Consider the following 23630-nt stretch of genomic DNA (forward strand, 5'->3'; position numbering starts at 1 on the left):
GATGCCATTTTAAAAAATGCAAAAATAGATCTAATTAAAAGCGATAAGGAAGGAAACTACATTCTAGTAAAAGGTACGATAGATAATGAAATAATATCAATTCTAAACATATACGCACCAAGTGATATAGCATCCAAATTCCTAGAGGAAAAGTTAAGAGAGCTGCAAAAAGAATTAAAAGAGCAAAACTATACCAGAGGGATCTCAAACTTGCTCTCTCAGAACTAGATAAATGGAACCATGTAATAAATAAGAAATTAAGGAGATAAATAGAATTCTAGAAAAGTTAGGTATGAAATCAAAAACTGAATGAAAACAAAGAAATATACTTTTTCTTGGCAGAACATGGAACCTATATTAGGGCATAAAACCCTCAAAATCAAATGCAGAAAGGCAGAAATAGTAAATGCATTTTTATATGATGACACAATAAAAATTAGATGCAATAAAAGACCAGGGGAAAATAGATCAAAAATTAATTGGAAACTAAATAATCTAATCCTAAAAAATGAGTGGGTGAAACAACAAATCATAGACACAATCAATAATTTCATCCAAGAGAATGAGACAACATACCAAAATTTGTGAGATGCAGCCAAAGCCATTATTAGGGGAAATTTTATATCTCTCGATGCTTATTTGTCTAAAATAGAGAAAAGAGCAGATCAATGAATTGGGCTTGCAACTAAAAAAGCTAGAATAAGAACAAATTAAAAACCTCCAGTTAAATACCAAATTTGAAATTCTGAAATTAAAAGAGATTAATAAAATTGAAAGTAAGAAAACTATTGAATTAATAAATAAAACTAAGTTGTTTCTATGAAAAAAACCAACAAAATAGATAAACCTTTAAGTAATTTGATTAGAAAAAGGAAAGAAGAAAATCAAATTATCAGTCTCAACAATGAAAGGGGAGAATTTTTTCACCAGTGGAGAGGAAATTAAAGCAATAATTAGGAGCTATTTTGCCCAACTCTGTCAATAAATCTGATAATCTAAGTGAAATGAAGGAATACCTACAAAAATATAGATTGCCCAGACCAACAGAAGAGGAAATAAATTACTTAAATAGTCCCATTTTAGAAAAAAGAAATTGAACAAGCAAGCTATTAATCAACTCCCTAAGAAAAAATTTCTAGGGCCAGATGGATTTACATGTGAATTCTACCAAACACTTAAAGAATGATTAATTCCAATATTATGCAAACTATTTGAAAAAAATAGGGAAAGAAGGAATCCTACCAAATTCCTTCTATGACACAGATATGGTGCTGATACTGAAATAAGGTAAGGTCAAAACAGAGAAAACATTTCCCTAATGAATGTTGATGCCAAAATCTTAAATAAAATATTAGCAAAGAGATTACAGAAAATCATCCCCAGGATAATACACCATGACCAAGTAGGATTTATACCAGGAATGCAGGGCTGGTTCAATATTAGGAAAACTATTAGCATAATCTACTATATCAATAACAAAACTCACAGAAATCATATTATTATCTCAATAGAGGCAGAAAAAGCATTTGATAAAATCCAACACCCATTCCTATTAAAAACATTAGAGAGTATAGGAATAAATGGATGTTTCCTTAAAATGATCAGTAGCATCTATTTAAAACCATCAGCAAGCATCATATGTAATGATATCTACAATAGATACCGATATCTATATGTAAAATTAATATATGAAATGATATATAATTACTATTATTTTTGTTATATGTCCTAGCCAATTCTTTAGCATTATACATTTCAGAGCAGATGCCAATCTGCCTTGATAGAAGAACTTACTTCCTGGGGAAATATCGTCTACCAATGAAATCCCAGATGCCATTTTAAAAAATGCAAAAATAGATCTAATTAAAAGAGATAAGGAAGGAAACTACATTCTAGTAAAAGGTACCATAGATAATGAAATAATATCAATTCTAAACATATACGCACCAAGTGATATACCATCCAAATTCCTAGAGAAGTCAAAAGAGACAAACTAGAACCATTTCCAATAAGATCAGGGATTAAATAAGGTTGCCCCCTATCACCATTTCGATTCACTATTGTATTAGAAATGTTAGATTTATCAATAAGAGAAGAAAAAAAGATTAAAGAAATTAGAGTAGGTCATGAGGAAACAATGTTACCACTCTTTGCAGACCATATGATGGTATACTTAAGAGAACCCTAGACAATCAACTAGAAACTATTAGAAACAATTCACAACTTCAACAAAGTTGCAGGATACAAAATATATCCACAGAAATCATCAGCATTTTTATATGTTACCAACAAAGTCCAACAGCAAGAGATACAAAGAGAAATTCCATTTAAAATAACTTTTGATAATATAAAACATTTGGGAGTCTATCTGCAAAGGGAAAGTCAGGAACTATAAGAACACAACTACAGAACACTTTCTGCACAAATAAAGCCAGATCTAATCTCTTGGAAAAACATCAAGTGCTCATGGGTAGGCTGAGCTAATATAATAAAAATGACGATACTACCTAAATTAATCTACTTATTCACTTATACTAATCAAACTCGCAAGAAATTATTTTGCAGATCTAGAAAAAATAATAACAAAGTTCATCTGGAAGAACAAAAGGTCAAGAATGTCAGGGGAGTTAATGAAAAATACAAATGAATGTGGCCTAGCTGTACCAGATCTAAAACTATATTATAAAGCAGTGGTCATCAACACCATTTGATACTGGCTAAGAAATAAAACAGTTGAGCAGTGGAATAGGTTAGGTTTGCAGAACAAAATAGTCAATGACTATAGCAATCTAATGTTTGACAAACCCCAAAGCCCCAGCTTTTGAGATGAGAATTCACTATTTCACAAAAACTTCTGAGAAAATTGGAAATGATTATGGCAGAAACTAGGCATCGACCCACACCTAACAAGATATGGTCGAAAATGGTTCATGATTTAGACATAAAGGGTGATATTATAAACAAATTAGAAGAACATAGGATAGTTTGCCTCTCAAATATGTGAAAGAGGAAGGAATTTGTGACCCAAGAAGAACTAGAGATCATTACTGAATACAAAATAGAAAATTTTCATTATATTAAGTTAAAAAGTTTTTGTACAAACAAAACTACTGCAGACAAGATTAGAAGGGAAGCAATAAACTGGAAAAACACTTTTACATTCAAGGGTTCTGATAAAGGCCTCATTTCCAAAATACATAAAGAATTGACTCAAATTTATAAGAAATCAAAACATTCTCCAATTGATAAATGGTCAAAGGATATAAACAGACAATTTTCAGATGATGAAATTGAAACCATTTTCTAGGCGTATGAAAAGGTGCTCCAAATCATTATTGATCAGAGAAATACAAATTAAGACAACCCATCTCTCAGATTGGCTAAGATGACAGGAAAAGATAATGACAATACTGGAGGGGATGTGGGGGAAAATATGTATACATATATTGGATTTAACATATATTTTTAACATGTTTAACATATATTGGATTAATTGTCATCTAGGGAAGGGGGGGCAGGGAGGGAAAAATTTGGTATACAAGGATTTGCAAAATTATCCATGCATATGTTTTGAAAATAAAAAGAGCTAATAAAAAATAATAAAATTTAAAAATATTTTTTAAAATCTCCAAGTACCAAGGAAAAAAATAAAAGCAACTAATGGAAAATCGATCATAAATAACTGCGCCAGCTGTATAAAATGTTGGATAAGAATGATCCACACTGACTTTCACAAGAGCTATGAAACCCAAGAGGCTTTGTAAACAGAGGCCTGGGAAGCAAGACCTAGATTCAAGACCTACTTCCTGTGTGACCTCTGAGCAAACAGCATAACCTCTCAGAGTTACCTGGGATTTCCCTACGACAGTGAAATCTTAAATCCAGTGCCTATCTCCTATACAGGAGCAAAAGTTTATAATCATATATAATTGCAATGAGACTTCCTGGCCATCTCCAAACAAACCCTTTTCCCAAGCCACCTCTTTTCAATTTTAGTTTCCCCTCTGTTGTCTTCCTGTTTCAGAATGAAAAGGCCCCAGGCTGGGCAGCAACTGCTTGTGTATTACACACACACTTAGTGGAGAGTCTGGTCTACAGTTGTTTGTCTCAGTCATACTGATCCATATCTGGCCACTGGACCCAAATGGCTCTGGGGGAAAAGGGAGGCAGGTGATCTTGCACAGTTCTCCCCCACTTAAATCCAATTTATTTGCAAGTCATGGTATCACGTCCCTGATGAGATCTCTTCCAGAATGAAGGACAAACAATAACCTCGGTAAGAGCTGCCCCAAACTGATCAGTTGGGAAACTCTCTTTCTTTCTCTTTTTCTTTCTTTCTTTCTTTTTTTTTCTTCCTTCCTTCCTTCCTCTTTCTTTTTCTTCCTTCCTTCCTTCTTTTCTTTCCTCCCTCCCTCCCTTCCTTCCTCCCTTCCCCCCTCTCATCTTTCCTTCTTCTTACCCTTCTTCCCTTTCTTTTTCCCTCCCTCCCTTCCTCTGTCCACATCAGGTCTCATACCCTTAGCTACAGTTGCTTTCAAAAACTTTTTTTTCTTCTTTTGGCCTACAGAAAGCTCTTAACAAGCTCTTTCATCCAGTCCTTCATTCATTCCTCCCTTTAGTGCCTACCACTTACCAAATATTGTACTAAATCTGGAAGTTTCAGAAAAGACAGAAATAAGGAGTCTTCGACTCAGAAGTGGAAATCATTCAGGATCCCCTGAAACCTGTAACCAGAGAAATGGCCTAGCTGCATAGGCCTTCTGATGATTAGCAGAGCTCCCCACATTAAATAACAGACAGGCACCTCCTAACTCAAGAGCAGTCAACTCTTTTCAATAATTAAGCCCTCTCCCTTCCTGGGGCCCCTACCCTTAATCTCCATTTGTTAAGAAAACAGCACCAAACAATGAAACATCCTGGCAGTGAGCCCCTGGGGTATGTAAGTCAATCTAAAAGGGTTTGCTGGAAATCCCAGGCAGAACCTTTAACCTACTTAGTTCTATTAGCAAGATGAGCAAATTGAATTCTCAGGGAGCAGGAAGGAGTTAGAGACCATCTGGACTTATTTTACCCAGAGGAAGGTAAGGTGCTAAGGAGTGGGTGAGCCCGAGGCTTGCTCTGGGCCCCCTTAGAGGTGGTGGTGGATTCCAGTCCCGGTGACTCCCAGAAGTAGCTTGGTGCAATTTTCCCCAGATCTCCCAAACCCAGAACTCTGGATGTGACTCACTCCTCTCCCAAACACTCCAGGATGAATGGGTTTTATCCCCAGTCACTCAAACATTTCTCCCGTCAAAGAGCTCTTTCAATGTGATTCATTTAAGGTTGAGCTTCACCAAAGTACTGGCAGAACTCTGACCCCCCCCCCAAAAAAAAAAAAAAAACACAACACACTGCAAGAATATTGGACCACTCTGCAGCAAAAAGGAGCCAATGTGCTCCAGCTCTCACTTGCCTCTGGGTTCTTTGGCAGCCCTACCCTGGGCCTACCCAGGAGTCTTTGCCAATCCCTTTAAGCACTTCTTTGTCCCTTTTTCCCCACTGGCTACTAAGTCCATCTTAAATAAAGCTGCAGAGTAACCAAGAACACTGATTATATGCCAGAAGTCTTGTGTTTGAATCCTGCCATCATCAATAGGCTTACCCTTCAGTCTTCTCATGATACCTTATTCCATCACACTCCAGCATCCATCCTGACTGGGCTGTGATTCCTGGTTTGTGTGTGTGTGAGAGAGAGAGAGAGGAGGGAGAGGGACACAGAGAGACACAGACACAGTGACAGAGATCCAGGCAGAGACAAAGCCCTTCTCATCGCCTTTATATAGGCCCTCCCCAGGCCTAGGACGCTCCACCCCCTTCCTTCCTGCCCCCCTTCTCTTGCCCCCCAGCCTGGCCCCTGTCTGCCCCCTCCACCTTCACCTCTTCAATTTCCCTGGTTTCTTCTGACTCACTCAGATCAAAACCCATTGCTATAGGGGTCTTTCCTGGGCCCCCCCCCACCCTGCTAATGCATTCCCTTTTTCCATTACCCTTAAATGCACCTCATTAATTGACTCAAATAGGAACTCCTTGAGGGCAGAAACTAATTTTTTCTCCCCACTGTGTACGGCATAAAAAGAGATATTTATTAATAAATATGTATTGATCAATTGATTGATTAGCTGCTTTTGACAGGTTTCCTACCTAGACTTTCTCATGTTGGAATAAGATGATGTGAATGTGGAGGGGACAGGGAATGGGACTAGAGGCTTCTGGGAATCTCTTCCAAAGATCCCTCATGTGACTTTGGCTAAGTCTTTTTCTTGAACCTGAATTCTTCTCTGTAAAATGAAGAGGTTGGTCGAAGTTCCTCCCAGCTGAGATTCTAGGCAAAAAGAGGCTCAGAAGAGGGAACAAAGAGGGGGCTATTCCATCCTTAAACTTAATATGCTTTTCATGCTTAATATAATTTGGGGGTTTAAAATTTATTTTTAACCTTCTTTTTCTTCCATTTTGAGTTCCAAGTTGTCTCTCTCCCTCCCTCCAGACCCTCCCCAACCCAGTGAGAAGGCAAGCATTATATCAATAATACATGTGAAATCATGTAAATGCAAATGCAAATATACACATGAAAATCATTTGTGTAAAATTTAATATACTTTTCAAAAATAAAATAATAGATGACGAGTTCTTGATATCATCTATAATCACCTTATTTTGTTTTCAGCATACTGGTGGGTTTATGTTTGTTGATGCTTATTAGGTTCATAAGAAAATCAATTTAGGGGGTGGCTAGATGGCTCAGCGGTTAGAGACCTGGCCTTGAAGTCAGGGAGACCTGAGTTCAAATCCAGCCTTAGACACTCAATAATTACTAGCTGCACGACCTTGGGCAAGTCACTTTAACCCCAAGGGCCTTAGCAAAAAATACAAACCAACAAAAAGAAAATCAATTTAAAATCTCTTCTGTGGGACAGAGAGACATCTCTGACTGGCCGAGAGGCGGCAATGGACAAAGGTGCGCCTTGAGATAAGGCTTCAGAAACCGCCAAGGTATGGGGTTATTTTGCTTGATTATTTTTTCCCCAAAGGAAGATCTTTGAAAAAAAAAGGGGGTGGGTGGGAGGGGGAGTTGATCCCTGAGCCTGGAGAAAAGGGACAAAGGGGAAATAAAAAAGAGAAAGAAGAGATAGCCATAAAAATCTCCAAAAGACTCCGAAGAACACAAAGTTCAGTAGGGGCCTCCCTGGGGCCCTGTCCTTTTAAATTTGATAAAAGCTTTTTTTTTTTTTTTTTTTTAAAGGAGATGTAACCAGCAGAATCTGACCGTTTCACAATGGATCCTGCAATGTTTTTTTAAAAAAAAAATGGATGTTGGGAGCAGCTAGTTGGTGTCGCGGATAGAACACCGGTTCTGAGTTCAAATCTCGCCCCAGACACTTAACGCTTCCTAGCCGTGGGACCCCGGCCACGTCACAACCACAAATGCCTCCGCAAAAAAATAAAAATAAAAATAAATGTAGATCGGATGGATGGTTTTCATGCTTAATGGATGTCTGTTGATGGATAAAAGAGCGTTTGGTTTAAAATGAAGAAATTTCTCACCGATGGAAGACGGGGAGGAGAAAGAGGGATTTCGGCGAGCTTGGCTTTTTTTTCTCGTCCGGCCGGAACGCCGGGGTCCGGCTTAGGGACGGGGGTGGGGGCCGTCAGTCTGTGTGGGGAGAGGGACGGGAGGCTGGCGTCCGGCCAGCCCGAAGGGAAAGAGGGCCGCGCCCCCGCTCCCGGGCCACCGCCCCAGCTGCAGCCCCGCCCCGGGCCTTCCCCTTCGCCTTCCCTGCCGCCGGCCGGCTCGCTGCGCGGGGCGCTCCAGGGCCCGGGGGGGTGGGGGTGGGGCGGGCCGGGGGTCCCCGCTGCCGGAGCCCGCGGCGGGCCGGAACCGGGGCCCGGGCCCCGCGGCCGCGAGCCACCGCGATGGTCACTTGGCGACGAGACGGGCGGCTGACGGGCGGCCAGCGGCTGGTGTGCGCCGGCCTAGCCGGGGCGCTGAGCCTCAGCCTCACGGCCCCGCTGGAGCTCGCCACCGTCCGGGCCCAGGTGGGCGCGGGCCCGGGCCAGCCGCGGGGCCCGTGGGCCGCCTGCCGGAGCGTGTGGCGCACCGAAGGGCCCCGGGCCCTGTGGAAGGGCAACGGCGTGGCGTGCCTGCGCCTCTTCCCCTACAGCGTGCTGCAGCTGGCTGCCTACCGCAAGTAAGGGAGGCCGGAGCGGGCCGAGCCGGGCGGAGTTGGGGGAAGGGCAGAGGCCGGGCTTGAAGGCCGGGACCCCCGGGGAGGGGGGGGCGGGGCGCGCCGGCCCTCGGCTCCTTCTGCCGAAGCCCTCTCGGAGCGCCTCGCTGGGATCGTGGATTTGGCTCCGGGAGGGACGCGGAGGACTTCCAGTTTAATCTCCCGACACCTTGGGAGACCGAAGCCCAGGGGAGGGGCAAGTGATGACTCGGGCAGTTTCCCACGGAGCCCTCGCCCACGAGGATCCTACGGATCCACCCCCTCCTTGACAAAAGGGGAAGTCGAGGTCCAGAGTGCTGAAATCACTGGCCCGGGGTGACGAAGCTGATGAGCATTGGAGGTGGGATCCTCACGCCCCTTCCCGGGGCTCAGAGTGCAGCTCGGCTCCCTAAAAGACAGTGTGAGCACTATTTCCGGGCCCTAAACTCCGTCTGTGGCTCCGATTTTCCCGAGTTTTTCCAAGTTTTATATTTTGTCTTTTCGAGCCAGGCACAGACTCCCCCAAGGCCTTGACAAAACAATGAAGGGTTTGATTTAAAGAATTATGGTGGATCTGTTTGGATCTTCCTGTGGATGAAAACATTTACAAAATCCACAAACTTAAAAAAAAAAAAAAAAAAGTAATCAATTAGCCCTAGGGCACTTAGGTGACTCGGGCCTGAAGTCAGGAAGATCTGAATTCAAATCCAGCCTCAGATACTTCCTAGCTGGCTGACTCTGGGCCAGTCACCTCACCCTGCTTGTCTCAGTTTCCTCAACTGTCAAATGAGCTAGAGAAGGAAATGGCCATCCACTTCAGTGGCTTTGGCAAGAAAGCCCCAGATGGAGTCACTGAAAGTCTGGCAGGCCCGAACAGCAACAAATATCAACCCTGCCCTGAAGGATCCCATTCTCTTGCACATAGTCAAAGATACAGATTAATTTTAAAAAATAAAATCCATATGCAGTAGTTTAGGGAGAAAGGGCACTAGAAATTTCAAGACAACCTGAGTCTTGAAGGAAGTGAGGGATTCCCCCAGCCAGAGGTGAGGAGAGACTCCATTCCTGGGGTAAAGGACCACTAGTCCAAAGTCAGGGATGGGAGGTGGAGTATCAAGGGCTGGAAGGCCATTAATGTAAAATAAGCCTCAGAAAATAGGCTGGGCTGTAAGTACTCAAAGAGTTTCTATTTGATCCTGGATACAATAAGGAAGTAGGGGAGTTTGTTGGAGTAGGAGGAGAGTGAGGAGGCCAGACCTGCCCTTCAAGGGGGGAAATAAATAAACACACACACACACACACACACACACACACACACTTTTAGTGAGGCAATCAGGGTATAGTGATTTGCCCAGGGTCACACAGACAATAAGTGCTTTAAGTATCTGAGTTCAGATCCTTGTGACTTAAGGAGTGGTGCTCTATCCAGAGCACCAGAGAGAACCATGACATCTAGCTGCTTCCCCCCCCCCAAAAAAAAAAAACCTCTTTTGGAAAAAGGATAAGGAGTGGGGAGAGACTTGAGGCAGAGAGACCACTTAGGAAGCTGTCTCAGTGGTTCATCTATGAGGTGATTAGAGCCTGAACAGGGGGAGAACAGAAGTTACCAAACAGAAGGCAGAAACAGCAGTATTTGGCAAATGATTAGATACTCCGCTCCCGGACAGGGCAGTATTACTCCGTTAAGATAGAAGCTCCTTTTTGTAGAGGCAGATTCATTCTCATCCAGGAGGTGATGCAAGCGAGTTGGATTTAAGCGAGGGAGGGCTGTGCACGGTTCCCCCCCCCCCACCCCCCCCGCAAAGCCTTCTGAGTCCAGTGGCCAGCTCTAGATCAAGATGGCCTTGGCTGAAATGGAAGGCCTTGGCCTTTTTAAGCTGAGGTCTCAGTTTGATAGAAGCAACACACATTCAGTGATTAGAGCCAGGGAGGCAAAGAATCTTTCGCCTAATCCGAAAAAAATAAATAAATCAGTGAATCTGAGAGGGGGAGATCCTCAGGGTTTCTGGCCAAAGCGGAAATGACTGCTATCTCTGAGTGAATGAGGACCCCATTAATGATCAGATGAGGTTTAACTAAAGTCTTCCACAGGTCTCAGTTTGACTGAGGCAATTGCTTGTTAAATAAGCTAGAAAGTGAGTAAGTCAATAAAAAAGGAATAAAAAAGTCGGGGAGGGAAAAACCCTCAGGGTTTCTGCCCCCAAACCACAATAATTGCGATTTACTTTCACTCTGAGGAGCTCTAGGCCAAAACAAAGCCCAAGTGGGGTTGGCCTGGGACTTTTTGTTGAGCAAGGCGGAAAGCCAGCGGGATTTGAGTTTAAGGCCCGGTCCTTAAGAAAGAAAGCTAGCCAGTGAACCCCAAAATAGCAAGGAAGGAAGGAAGCTGTTGCCCTGTTCTCAGTCGGACAGTTCCCACTCACGGAGGTTGTTGTTCCTCCTTCATTCTCAGAGAGGACCATGACATCATAAAACCCTGATTGCATCAAAAAAAATGGGTCTAAGCTAGCAAGCGAAGGTTACTGATAGAGAGGCGAGCGGGTGACTCAATGGATAGAGCAGGAATTGAATCTGGAGTCGAGAAAACCTGAGTCCAGAGATGCCCTCAGACACTAGCTACAGTGAATCACTTATCCCATCAGGCTCAGTTTTAGTCATCTATAAATCGGGGGTGGCAGGAGCACCACCCGGGAATGCTGGGAGATCCAAGAGCTCATCATAAGGTGACAAGGTAAACCTTAAAGAAGCAGTAAATAAAAGCCGGCTGTTGTTTTATCCCCTGCCCAATGGCGCGTGGTAGAAACGTCATGATTGTTCATAATTGAATCGAATTCTTCATTGAGCGCTTTTCTGCTAGGAGAGGCAGGGGGTCTTCACCTCTTGACACCCACTGGCTGCCTGACAGAACTTCTTAGTGTCTTAAAGTAACAGCCCAGGTGAGGAAGCACTGAGAGAGGCAATTCCTTACATCTAGGAAGTTACAGATGCAGGCCGTCCTCCCTTGGCCTAATTATGCACAGGATACCAGGGAAATAATTTTTTTTTTTTTTGGCTGAGGCAATTTGGGGTTAAGTGACTTGTCCAGAGTCACACAGCTAGGAAGTGCTAAGTGTCTGAGGTCAGATTGAAACTCAGGTCCTCCTGATTTCAGGGCTGGTGCTCTATCCACTGCACCACCTGGCTGCCTCGAAGCACTACTATTACTAGTACTTGCTACTACTGCTGCAGCAGCTGCTACTACTAGTATGTATTGCTTTCAGCTTCATGAAACATTTTAAAACGTACTAATAATCTAGGAGGCTGACAAGTATACATTTAATTAATACTAAGAGGACTGTCAGAAGAGGGGCTCAAAAAAGTCCATCTGGGATTTCAGAGGAGTCAGAGAATTACATCCGGCGTCACTAGGGATGGCTGGGCCCCGTTTGGATTCAATTTTAAATGTGGAGAGAACCACAGGGAATATAGGGACCTGACCAAACAGGAAGAGGTAGGAAAGTGAAAATATCCAGGGGACTGGAAGTATGGAGGAGAAATGGGAGAATAAGGCTGAAATTTAAAGCCTCATCATGACAGGCCTTGAATGTCAGGCTGAGGAGAATAGAGAAAAGGGAATAATATGTCTCAGTTGCTTACTCCGTACTAGGCCCCGTGCTAAGCACTTTACACATAGTATCTCATCCGATATTCACAACTCTAGGAGATAGGTGCTGTTATAATTTGTTTCCATTGTATATAGTTGAGGAAACTGGGAAAAACGACTTGCCCACAGCCATACAGTTTAGTCAGGGTCTGAGTCTGGGTTTGTCCTGCAATATTCCAGACTCTAGGCCCAGTGCTTTGTGTATATGTGGTGCCCCCTAGTGGGCATTACAAAATTGATGATTTTTAATTGGTAATCTGACCAGGCAGTCCAGTAAACAAAGCTGTTAGAATAGAGTGGTAATGACGGTCTGAACAAGGGTAATGATATAGGGAAAATCGACTCAACTGCATTTCTTGCTTTTTTTCTGAGGCAATTGGGGTTAAGTGACTTGCCCAGAGTCACACATCTAGGAAACATTAAGTGTCCGAGGTCAAATTTGAACTCAAGTCCGGCACTCTATCCACTGTGCCATCTAGCGCCCCTAGTAGAATCGTTTTCAGAGAGAGAATTGAATCCATGGAAATGGAGATCACCACGTGACATAGGGCAGAGCCGAGGTGTCAGAACAGCAAAGGCATGAACCAGACGGAAATGCCATTGGGAAATATGGAACAAAATGAAGAAAACTACAATATAGATCATTTTAACGTGATTTTCTTTTTGAAATTTTATAGCTTTTTTTTTTCAAAATCCATGCAAAGATTCACCATTCGCCTTTGCAAAACCTTATGTTGCCATTTTCCCCTCTCTTCCCTCCCCCCCTCCCCAGGACAGGTTAAACATGTGCAGTTCTTCCAAACATATTTCCATATTCTTCATAATGTGGTTTTCCAAGTGGAGTTTAGTGGCCCTGTTTCTATTTGTAATTGGTAATAGCACCTACTCCATGCCAGAAGCCCTGAGGTTCCGCAGGCAAAGTGGAATAAGGCCTTCCCTCCTGGGCCTAGGGGATACCTACAGGATAATGAGAGTGGGGAGCCCTCTAGTGTGGTGGAAACAGCTTTGGTTTGGCATTGGGAACTCTGGGATTCAGTTCCTTGCTGAGCCAACACTGGATGAGTCAGTTTGGTTCTTTGAAACTCTTGTTTCCTCGGCAAAATCCAGAGTGTTTAGATTCTGTTTCTTTTTAAAATGAGAGGATTGGACTGGTCTCCGAAGCTCCTCTTCCAGCTCTATATGAAGATACTATGTGTGACATTGGTCAAGTCTCTTCCCTTCCCTGGGCCTCAGTTTCCTCCTCTGTAAAAGCAAGATGCGGCTAGATAGCTTCTGAAGCTCCTTCCCATGCTCTATCTGGCAGCCTGTGGTGGCCTGGTGGTGCTACTATGAATGCTGGGCCTGGAGTCAGGAAGACAGGGGTTCAAATATAGTCTCAGAGACTCACTAGCTGTGTGACCCCGGACAAGTCGCTTCCCCCTGTTTGCCTCAGTTTCCTCATCAGTCAAACGAGCTGGAGAAAGAAATGGCAACCCACTCCAGTATCTCTGCCAAGAAAACCCCAAATGGGGTCACGGAGAGTCAGACACAACTCAACAATAGCAGGTGCCAATAGTTATGTGGGAGTTTTTTCTCTATGAACCTAGTGTGTGGGGCGCAGATGTGCTGAATTTTATATATGAACTAGAAGTGGAAAAAATCAGGATGCAATCATAGCAAATATGTCATTATACAAAATGAGAAGAGGGAGCTAGATGGACTTCTCAGGTCTCCCTTCCAGCATTATGTCTGCGAACCTAAATATTAAAGTTAACGCAATTAACGTTGACACTCTAGCGTATTAATTTAATTTTCTACAATGAGTTGGGGTCTCAGGATCCTGTCTGTCAGGACCGTGGGGGGGAGAATTTTACTTATTTGATGTTCCTGTCAGCGTGAAGTTTTATTGAGCACCTGTTATGCACAAGACCTCATAAATAGCAGCAGAGGATGCAAAATCAAATGGGACTCAAACCCTGGCACAGCAGTTAAAAGGCTAATACAATCATAAGCACAAGTAGTACCAGTTAGAGTGATGCCCAAGGAGGGGAACAAACAAGACTCAATACGAGTTCCAAGGAGCGAGAGACGTTTCCAGCTGGAATGATCAGATAGGCTTCCTGGACAACGGGGGGCTTATTCTTTGGAAAACCGGGGAGTTGGGGTTTCCATTTGTTTTTGCTTTGTGATTATTAGAAAAGACAGGAAGGTGAACTCTAGTTTGCAAATACTAAAACTTTCCTTGCCTTCCCCTTCCCCTCACCTGCTCTCTATGTCCCTTCCCTACATAAACAGCCACGTAGGTGTGCAAAGCTCAGAGAGATTTCTTGACCTATGTGCCTCAGTTTCCTGAGCTCTTCAGAGACCTCGATGGGTTTTGCTGGACTTAATGAGATGGTTAAGTTGAAATGTCTGGTGATTTAGGCAAGAGCACGGAGGGCATATTGTGACCAAAGCTGTGTGTATGGAAGAAAAAGTATCTACTGATTCAAGGCAATTCCAATAGACTCACCATCCGAATCCATAGAGGGAACTAGGGAAACCGAATGTGGATCAAAGTATAGTATCTTCACCTTTTGTGGTGGTTGGTTGTTTACTTGGTTTTTTTTCTTTCTCATGTTTTCCCCCTTTTGATCTGATTTTTCTTTTATAGCATAATATGGAAATATGTTTAGAAGCATTGCACATGTTTAACCTATATTGGATTGCTTGCTGTCTATGGGAGGGGGTGAGAGAAAGGAAGGAAAAAAATTTGGAACACAAGGTTTGGCAAAGGACAAGGTTGAAAACTATTTTTGTATGTGTTTGGAAAAAATAGAATGAGGAAGGAAGGAAGGAAGGAAGGAAGGAAGGAAGGAAGGAAGGAAGGAAGGAAGGAAAGAAAGAAAAGAAGGAAGAAAGATGGAGGGAAGGAAGGAAGGAAGAAAGCAGGAAGGAAGGAATTGCCTTCCTGACCTTAAAGATTTAATTGTTGTACCACCTAGAGGAACCCTCTCTTGGTCTGCTGTATGTGTCACTTTGCATTTGTTTTATTTCTTCTCTATACCCACAGTGTCTAGCACTGTGCCTGGTACATGGTACATAAATGCTTCTCAATTGGTTTATTGCTCCCCTTAGTCATTAGTGCCTTCTCTAAAGTCCTTCAGCACTGAGCTTCTTATATGAAAGGACTTACCAGAAATCCTGTAATTGGAAAGTGAGGGGGTCAATTGATTACTCACATTATACTTAGAATAAAATAAATCTCCCTTGAATTTATTGTAATATCTTCACACTAGGCATTGGAGTAGAACAGATGGATTTCTGGTCTTGAAATCAGGAAGATGTGACTTCCAGTTCCATCTCTGCCATTTAGCTGTGGGACCATGGGCAAGTCAAGTCACTTAACTTCTTTGTGACTCAGACAACAAATTATAGGTTCTATTCTGTCAGATTTTCCATCTGTTCTATTAGATGGGGGGAAAAAAGTTCCCACCTGGGTGAAATCTTGGGCCCTTGATTGTGTGGCTCTACCCTAAGCCTCACCCAGCAGGCCAGCTTTCCCTGAGCCGTGCCCCAGGCTCCAAAAACCACCCCTCCCTTCTCCCGAAACCCAAAGCAGAATGGGCCTACCTTTCAGCCTAAGCCCTCATTCATTCCCGCTCCTGGGTCTCCTGTGAATTCTGTTGAAAGCAATCTGATTAAATCTTTAGGTGTGAATGAGGGAAAGGGTGGTTACCTTTTAAAAGAGGCAATTCTGTAATTGGTAGGATTTGATACCCACAAAAGTAACTCATTTCCAGCCCTGTGAGAAAATGATTTAAGGGATTAAGAAGTTATTTGGCTCTTTAAGAGGCAGAAAGGTTCCTTGAGATTGCCCAGCCCCATATCTCTCTATTGTAAGGTGGTCCTGGTAAACTTAGAAAGGAGGGAAGAGAGAAGAATACACTAATTAGCAGAAAGGTAAAGAGGCTTAAGAGCCAAAGAACCTTTATTTGAGAGAGTGGAAAGGGGTCAGCCATCTCTGGTTTCCAATAAATTACTCTGCTCTTGTCTTTTTTCCTTTTTGAAAATTAAATTGTCTTTCCATAAAGGTAATTGCCTCTTTTTCAAATGGCAGAAAATATTGAGATGGCTCTTGCTACCTTAGACCCCTTTCATGTGTTTTCTCGCCTTGTTTGCACAGTGACTTCCCCCAGGTTTCTTGGCTGGGGAAGGCCTCCCATGGAAGTTCTCAGTAAATATTCCTCCTTTTCTCCTGGAAGACCCCGATGATGAAGTTTATGCTCCATCCAAAATGAGGAACTCTGTGACATTTATTATTTGTCCAAGGGGAATTTCCTTAAAACAAAATAATAATAATAGCCAAAAGATAGCATTAAAAAAAAAGTTGGGGGGTATTTAATTACATTTCAAGTCAACTCACTAGTTAGGGAGCAGGAGAGGCGAAGAGAAGGGACCTTTTGTCAGTGGATGAGAAGAGTTCCTATTTATATTGACAGGATCCTCGCTCTAAACCCAGAGAATCCTAGATGTGGAAGGGCCTCCAAGGCCCTCTAGTTCAACAGCCTCATTTTAGAGAGGAGGTAACTCTGTAACTTCCCTGTGGAGCCCAGGGAAGGAAGTAACTTACCAAAGCCCCACATATTCCTAAGTCTAGGCTAGGCCTAGAACTGGGACAGACTTCAGAGGCCGGCTAGTCCAATCCCTCATTTGAACACTCAGGGAAACTGAGAATTATAAAGAGTAGATTTCCAAAGGATACATTGATGATTCCATAATGCTAAAATTCACAGCCACATTTTATGATTACAAATCCAGGACTATTTCCCCTTGGCCCCCTCCCCTTCTCCAATCCTCCAAGGTTGGGGTAGTATGGGTATTCTCATTCTTCTCATTTTCCAATTGAGGCAGCTAAGACTCAAGAGAGGGAAAATGACTTTCTGAAGGTCACACAGCTCAAAGGCAAAGCTGGGACTTGATCCAGGGAGGCCTTTTGGCTCCTGATCTAGTCCTTCCTCTCCCATCCCCATTCCAAGACTTCCAGTCGGTGAGAAAGGGCTGATAGTCACGGCAAAAGAGGCTTTAGACTTAAAGGATCTTCCGAAAATCTAAGTGGGGTCATGGTAGGTAGAGAGCCACCTGGAATGGACCACTTGGGTTCAAATTCTGCCTCTGATGCTAGCAATATAACCTTGAGCAAATCCGTTCTCCACCCTGGGCCTTACTTTGCTCTTCTGTAAAATGAGGGAGTTGGACTAATTCTAGGCCTCTGGGGGCCCTTCTAGCTCTAGATCTGGGATCCTCCAAGTGACCTTAGCCAAGTCCCTTCTCCTACCTGATACTCAGTTTTCCTCTCTGTAAAATGTGGGGAGAAGGGGAGGCTCTTTTTTCAATACTTCAAATATCTGTAATGTGGTCCTTCTCTCTCTGGAGCTCACCCCCTTTTCCTTAGGAGAAGGTCTTGCTGGGACAAGAAACTTGGCACCCTGCAGACCACCTGTCAGTGAACCTCTGTGTTCTGGAAGCTTGGCTGCTCTCCTAGGACAGCATGGGTCAAGATAGACTCCAAGCCTTCCTGGCTTGGGAGAAACTGAGCCAACTTGTCCTCTGCTTTCACAACCTTCCTGAACCCAGAATCTCATCTCCATGCTATTATTTGGCATTGAAAGTAGGCTATTATTATAGCAGTAACCTGTGTGCCCTTCTGCATAGGCCTCAGTTTCCTAATCTGTAAAGTCAGACTTTATGACCTCTACTGTCCCTCCTAGATCTAGATCTGTACGGGACCATCCCCTCCTGGGCCTCAGTTTCCCTTTTTGTAAAATGAGGGGCTCGGACCGGACGGCCTGTGAGATCCCTTCCAGCTCTAGATCTGTGACTCATCAGTAATGGCATTCCTAATACCGGCTTATATTTGGGTGGCCCTCTTGGTTTTTCCCACTCTCTTCCACTTGCCGGGATGAGGTACCGACGGTAGAGTGGAGTTCTTGGCCATTGTTTGTGTTGCCTTCGCAGGTTCATACTGGTGTTCGTGGATGATCTGGGTTACGTTTCCCAGTCGAGCGCAATCATGGCTGGAAGTTTCGCCGGCATGGTGGCCACCATTGTCACCTACCCAAGTGACGTCATCAAAACTCGGTTGATTATGCAGGACTTGCTGAAACCGTCTTACAAGGGAATCTGCCACGCTTTCTGTACTATTTATCAGCAGGAAGGCTTTCTGGCACTTTACCGAGGAGTTTCCCTCACCATTCTAGGTAAGCTGAAGGAGAAACTCTCGGACCCTATCTTATGATGCAGAAGGCCCACCAGGGAATCGTATTTTATAGAGGAGAGAACACAGGAGCATTGTATTCTAATCCTAGATCTGCTGTTAACTGATTCTGTGACCTTGGAGAGGCTATTTCCCCTCACTGGGCCTCAGTTTCCCATAAACTATAAAAATGTCTAAAGGATTTGTAAGGCACCTTCTAACTTTGTCATTCCGTGACATTGGGGAGGTACCATGGTGCCGTGGGAAAAACCACTGTCTCTATAATCGGGGGTCTTGGGGTCACACCGCTTATGTGACTCAGCTAAATCACTTAACCTCCCAAGGTCTAAGTTTCCTCATTTGTAAAATGAGGGCCTTGGATCCGCTGGCCTCCGAGGTTCCTTCTCAATTTAGGATCCTGGATGGCCCATCGGTATTACAGTGGATAGAGCAGTGGGCTTAGAATCAGGAAAACCATCATTCAAATCCAGCCTTGCGCTGTCCAGCTCTGTCACAATGATCAGATCTCTCAGCCTCGGTTCCCTTCTGTGCAAAATGGAACCAATAATAGCGGCCTCCTTAGAGGATTGTTGTAAGGGCTAAATAAACACATATATGTACAACGCTTGATAAATCTTAAAGCTGGATAGAAATACGAGCTATTACTGAGTTCTTTCAGCTCTGGGGCCTTAGTTTCCACCTCTGTAAAATGAGTGAGATGGCCTGAATGGTACCTGAGGTCCCTTCTAGCTCTAGATCTGTCATAGGTGAGCCTCTGCTCTAGTGTCCAACATTGAAGGTTCCCGAGCCACTGTGGAAGCATGGGTCCACTTCCTCACTTTAAGAGGCTTGGAACCCCAGATGTGACTTGTTTTCCATACTCATTCCATAGCTAGTACATCACCTGCTTCCCATTGTAGTTTTCAGGAGTCTAATATGAATTGCACTCTGCCTTCATCCCCCAGAGTCCTGCTCCTCTAGCTGGCTTCCCCGAGGTGGTTTTTTTTATCTTTAACTGGATTTTGTTTGTCCCTGAGCTCACCGTGCCTTTCTCCCCAACTTTACCATCTAGGTGCTCTGCCATTCTCTGCTGGCTCTTTCCTAGTTTATGTGAACCTTAATCGCATCTGGAATGGGCGCCAAGATCGGTTTTCCCCACTCCAGAACTTTGCCAACAGCTGCCTTGCTGCTGGGGTCGCCCAGACCATCTCCTATCCTTTCGACACCATGAAGAGGAAGATGCAGGTAAAGGGATGAGGGGGTGTCTCTTTGGGTGGCCTTGGTCCACGGGTTCCAGCCTCCTGAAGATGCTGGCTCCCGAGCTCAGGTTTCCATTAGCAAAAGGACCTGGCGTCCATTCCCAATGAATGCAAAGCAATGAGTCCAATTAGTGAGCTCCTCCTTGCATTTTGGACACGTTCTCCTCAGCAGAAAGTCTCTTCCCCTGGTATTCTTGGATAGACTTGGGGGTCTACTTAACTTGGGTGGCGGGGTGTGGGGGGGGGAACGACAGCTTTATTTATTCATCTCAAACTGAAATTTAGAGTTGCTTTCAAATGTGAACAGTCATTGGACCCGCTGCCAGATCGAACACGAACACAGTCCTTCCCTCTCTAGTCTATTCTTCAATCTGATTGTATTTTATGCCTTTAAAAACACTATTGGGAAAAGGATTCTGGGGGCTTTGCCGGAGGGGTCTAGGGCACAAAAAGGGAACTCAGAGAGTTTCAGGTCTGTAAGTGATAGACTGGCAAGAAGGGTTTTTGATGGAGTCACTAGGCCAAGGTCAAAGAGACCGGGACAGATCCAAACCATCCACCTACCTCACAGTGTGGGCTGGGGCCACTGGGTGACAGGAGGAATCGGACTTCCAGACCTCGGGTTTCTGGGCTGCAGCAGGGAGAGAAAGCCACTGAGGATACAGGGCTGCTACTGCCACCAGCTGGGCAACACATGCCCCTCCAGAATGCAATGGCTGGCCTTGAGAGTGTTGCACTGGTGGCCCTGCCCAGTTACTTCCTTGCCTTAGATCACTGTGGCTTCCCCAAATTCATCAGCCCGCTGTTGACTTTCTGGTGGTGAGCCCCTCTCATCATGTAGCCGGGCTGGGCCTTAGGTCACAGACATAGAGGCCGTCAGCCCACCCCCAAGGGTGCGGTGGATAAAGGACTAGATTTGAAATCAGGACCTGAATTTGAAGCCTGACTCTGTGAGACCTTAGGAAAGTCCCTTCATTTTACTGGCTTCAGGAAAAGGAGAGGGTTGGACTCACTGGCCTCTGAGGGCCTTTCAGCTCTAGAACTAGGATCCTATGTGTTATTATTTGGTAAATTAATTCCTCTCCCTGAGAAGGAGTATCTTCCAGCTTTGAATCACTGTGTGCATGATCTTGGACAAGTCACCTTCTTACCCTGAGCAGCCAGTTGGAATAGATAGATTGTTGGACCTGGAGGCAGGAAGTCCTGAGTTCAGATCCTCCCTCAGACACTTAGTCGCTGTGTGAACCTCAGCAAGTTTCTTAACTTCTCTCAGGTTTCCCATCTGTAAAATGGAGATCATCATCATAACAATAGATCCTGCCTTATGGGACTGTTCTTGAGGATCAAAGGAAATAACACAGGAAGTACTTTGCAAACCATAAAGCTCTATTAGAAACGCTAATAGCTGTTGTTATTATTATTATCACCATCATCTTTATTACTGTTACCATCCCCCAGGGCTCTGTCATTTTGCTACCATTTTTTCTACTCTGTAAAATGAGAGGGGTGGGCTCACCGGCTTCTGAGGGCCCCTCCAGCTCCAGGATCCTCTGGGCGGCCTCAAACAGATGGCTTCCCCTTCCTGGGCCTCAGCTTCCTATTCTGTATGGCCAGGAGGCTGGCTTAGGCCGCCTCCAAGGTTCTTTTCAGCTCCGAGTCTCTGGCCATCCCAGCTTGGCAAGACCTGGCGTAGCTGGCACTGTCTTCGTGTAGCCTTGGAAAAAGCCAGTGGGCAGCAGAGAAGGACTCCGGGGGAGGTCCCCGAAAAGCCAGCACTCTCAGTGCAGCAGGGCCATCTGCCCTGGGTAGAGGGGTCCTCCCTTGAGTCCTTTTGTAAAGGGAGAAGCCTTGGGGAGTATAAATCATTTTCTAATATATGTTTTGAAAGCTTGAGTTTCTTCATTGGCAGAAACAGACTACTCATTTGCAGATTGGTGGCGTCATTAAGCACAGGGAAATGGGTCACGGGAAAAGCCCTGCCCCAGTTACCAAGATTTTGCCTCAGTTTCCCATTGTTAAAGTTTTCTTCAAGATTCTGAGGTTGAGGGGGCAGCGAGGTGACACAGTGGATAGAGCACCAGCATTGAAGTCAGGAGGACCTGAGTTCAAATGTGACCTCAGACACTTAATGCTTCCTGGCTGTGTGACCCTGGGCAGTCACTTAACCCCAATTGTCTCAGGGAAAAAATTATTCTGAGATTGAGCTAAATTAGCCAAATGAGAACTGTGGTTATTTGGGATGGGACTCTTGTGATTTCATGGAATGGGGAAAACTTGGGTGAGGAGACATCCTGTACCTATGCAACCTTGGATCTTAAGAGTTTTCCCAAGACACTGGGGAGTTAACACAGCCAAAATATATGGCTGACAGGACTTGAACCCAGGGCTTTGTGGTTCCTGGGCTGGCTCTCTATGCACCAGCTTCTCCCTTATTTTCCTCAATCTTTTCTTACTTCTTTATGGGCCAGCTTCCTACGTCATCATTCAATCAACATTGCCCTCTCCGAAGTTACCAGTGACCCCTTCATTGGCAAATCCAATGGCCTTTTCCCAGTCTTCATCCTTCTTGACCTCCCTGCAACCTTATTCACCACCGACTACCCTCTTTGATGTGATACTTTCTTCTCTCTACCTTTCTGTGTGGCTGCTCTTTCTGGTTCTCTTCCTATCTCCCTGACTGGTCCTTCTTCGTCTCCTTTGCTGGATCTCCATCTGTATCCCTATAATAGTGAGTGGACCCCAGGGCTCTGTCCTCCTCTCCCTTTATACCGTTTCTCCTGGTGATGTTTCCAGTGATCATCTCTACGAAGGTAGTTCTCACATCTACTTAGCCAGCCCTGACCTCTCTGCTAACCTCCGTTCCGAATCTCCGACTGCCTAGTGGCGATCTCAGATCAGATGATCCATAGACATCTTAAACTCAAAATATCCCAAACCAGACTCATTATTCCGCCCCCCGACCTCTCCTACGTCCCTATTATTTCAAGGACACCACAGTCTCCCAAACGAGGTATCATTCCTGACTCCTCACTCTCTCTCACCCCCGTGGCCAATCTGTTACTAAATCCTACCAGTTCCACTTTCACAATATCTTTCCAATCTGTCCCTTTCTTTTCTCCACCACTGCTCCCACCCGAGTGCATCTTACTCCCTTGCCAAAACTCTTCTATTCAGAGACACTGGCTTTGGGACCATTCCTTACACCGGCTTTCTCCTGGCCGAACCTTTTCACCGGCTGCCCCCCCATGCTTGGAACACTCTTCCTCCTCCTTCTCCTCCTCCTCAATTTCCTGGCTTCCTTCCTAAATTCTTTCCTTCTACAGGAAGCCTTCCCCAATCCCGCGTGGTTTTATTGCCTTCCTTCTATTGATCATCTCCAATTTATCCTAGATGTATATTATACATGCATGTATGTATGTATTTGTGTGTATATGCATATATATGTTTGTGAGCTCAAGGACAGAGACAGTCTTTTGCCTTTCTTTGCATCTCTGGCACTTAGTACAGTTCCTGGCACATAAATATTCATGACCTTGCTACTTCTCTTGGCATTTAAAGAAACAGGGACAGCTAGGTGGTCCAGTGGATAGCCCACTGGTCCTGAAGTCAGGAGGACCTGAGTTTAAATCCAGGCCAGGAGGACCTGAGTTCAAATCTAGCTTCATAGCTTCCTAGCTGTGTGACCCCAGACAAGTCACTTAACCTCAGTTGCCTCAGCGAAAAAAAAAAAAAAAAAAAGTGAAAATATTAACATTGTTACCCCAGGCAAGTCACTTAACCCCGACTGCCTCAGCAAAAAAGGAAGAAAAATTCACTTGACAAAGCAATTATTCTTTGGTCATCTCAATAATATTTCATTTGTTTATTTGCTTGTTTTTAGAAGGCTACAATACCAGGGTTCCAGGTAAGTCTCTTCAGAGCCTGACAGGACGCATCTGGACTATATTTTCTGAAATCTCAACTGAGGTCGGACTGTTTTCCACCCAGTAGAGAGCTAGTAGGGAAAAGAAAGGAGGCAGTGGGAGTCCCAAAGGTGTCCTCTGTGCTTCCAGATACCACGAGGTCATCTGGAGTCATTTTCCACATGACCATTTCCATCCTCCCCTCTCCCACCCCCTACTACTACCTGCTGAGTTTCCTCAGTGGCCCTGGGCAGCCAGAGAATGACCTGCAGGATCTGTAGAGCCATGGTCTATGGAAAATCACACTTGCTGGAGTATACTGTCTTACCGCTCCGACGCGGTCCAGCTGCTGGCTCCCTGGAAAACCTGGCC

At 44.5% G+C, this 23630-nt stretch overlaps 1 protein-coding gene across 1 annotated transcript in view; it reads left to right on the forward strand.

Moving 5' to 3' along the window:
- Positions 1-7702: 7702 nt before the first annotated feature.
- SLC25A43 (solute carrier family 25 member 43) overlaps positions 7703-23630 on the forward strand; it is a 37559-nt gene continuing 21631 nt past the window's right edge. The window contains exons 1-3 of the mRNA XM_031945029.1: positions 7703-8225; positions 17860-18101; positions 19170-19342. Of these exons, the coding sequence (XP_031800889.1) occupies positions 7951-8225; positions 17860-18101; positions 19170-19342 (690 nt within the window). The 5' untranslated portion in view covers positions 7703-7950. The remainder of the gene's footprint in view (positions 8226-17859; positions 18102-19169; positions 19343-23630) is intronic.

The sequence above is a fragment of the Sarcophilus harrisii genome, chromosome X, assembly GCF_902635505.1.
Source record: "Sarcophilus harrisii chromosome X, mSarHar1.11, whole genome shotgun sequence".
NCBI lineage: Eukaryota > Metazoa > Chordata > Mammalia > Dasyuromorphia > Dasyuridae > Sarcophilus > Sarcophilus harrisii.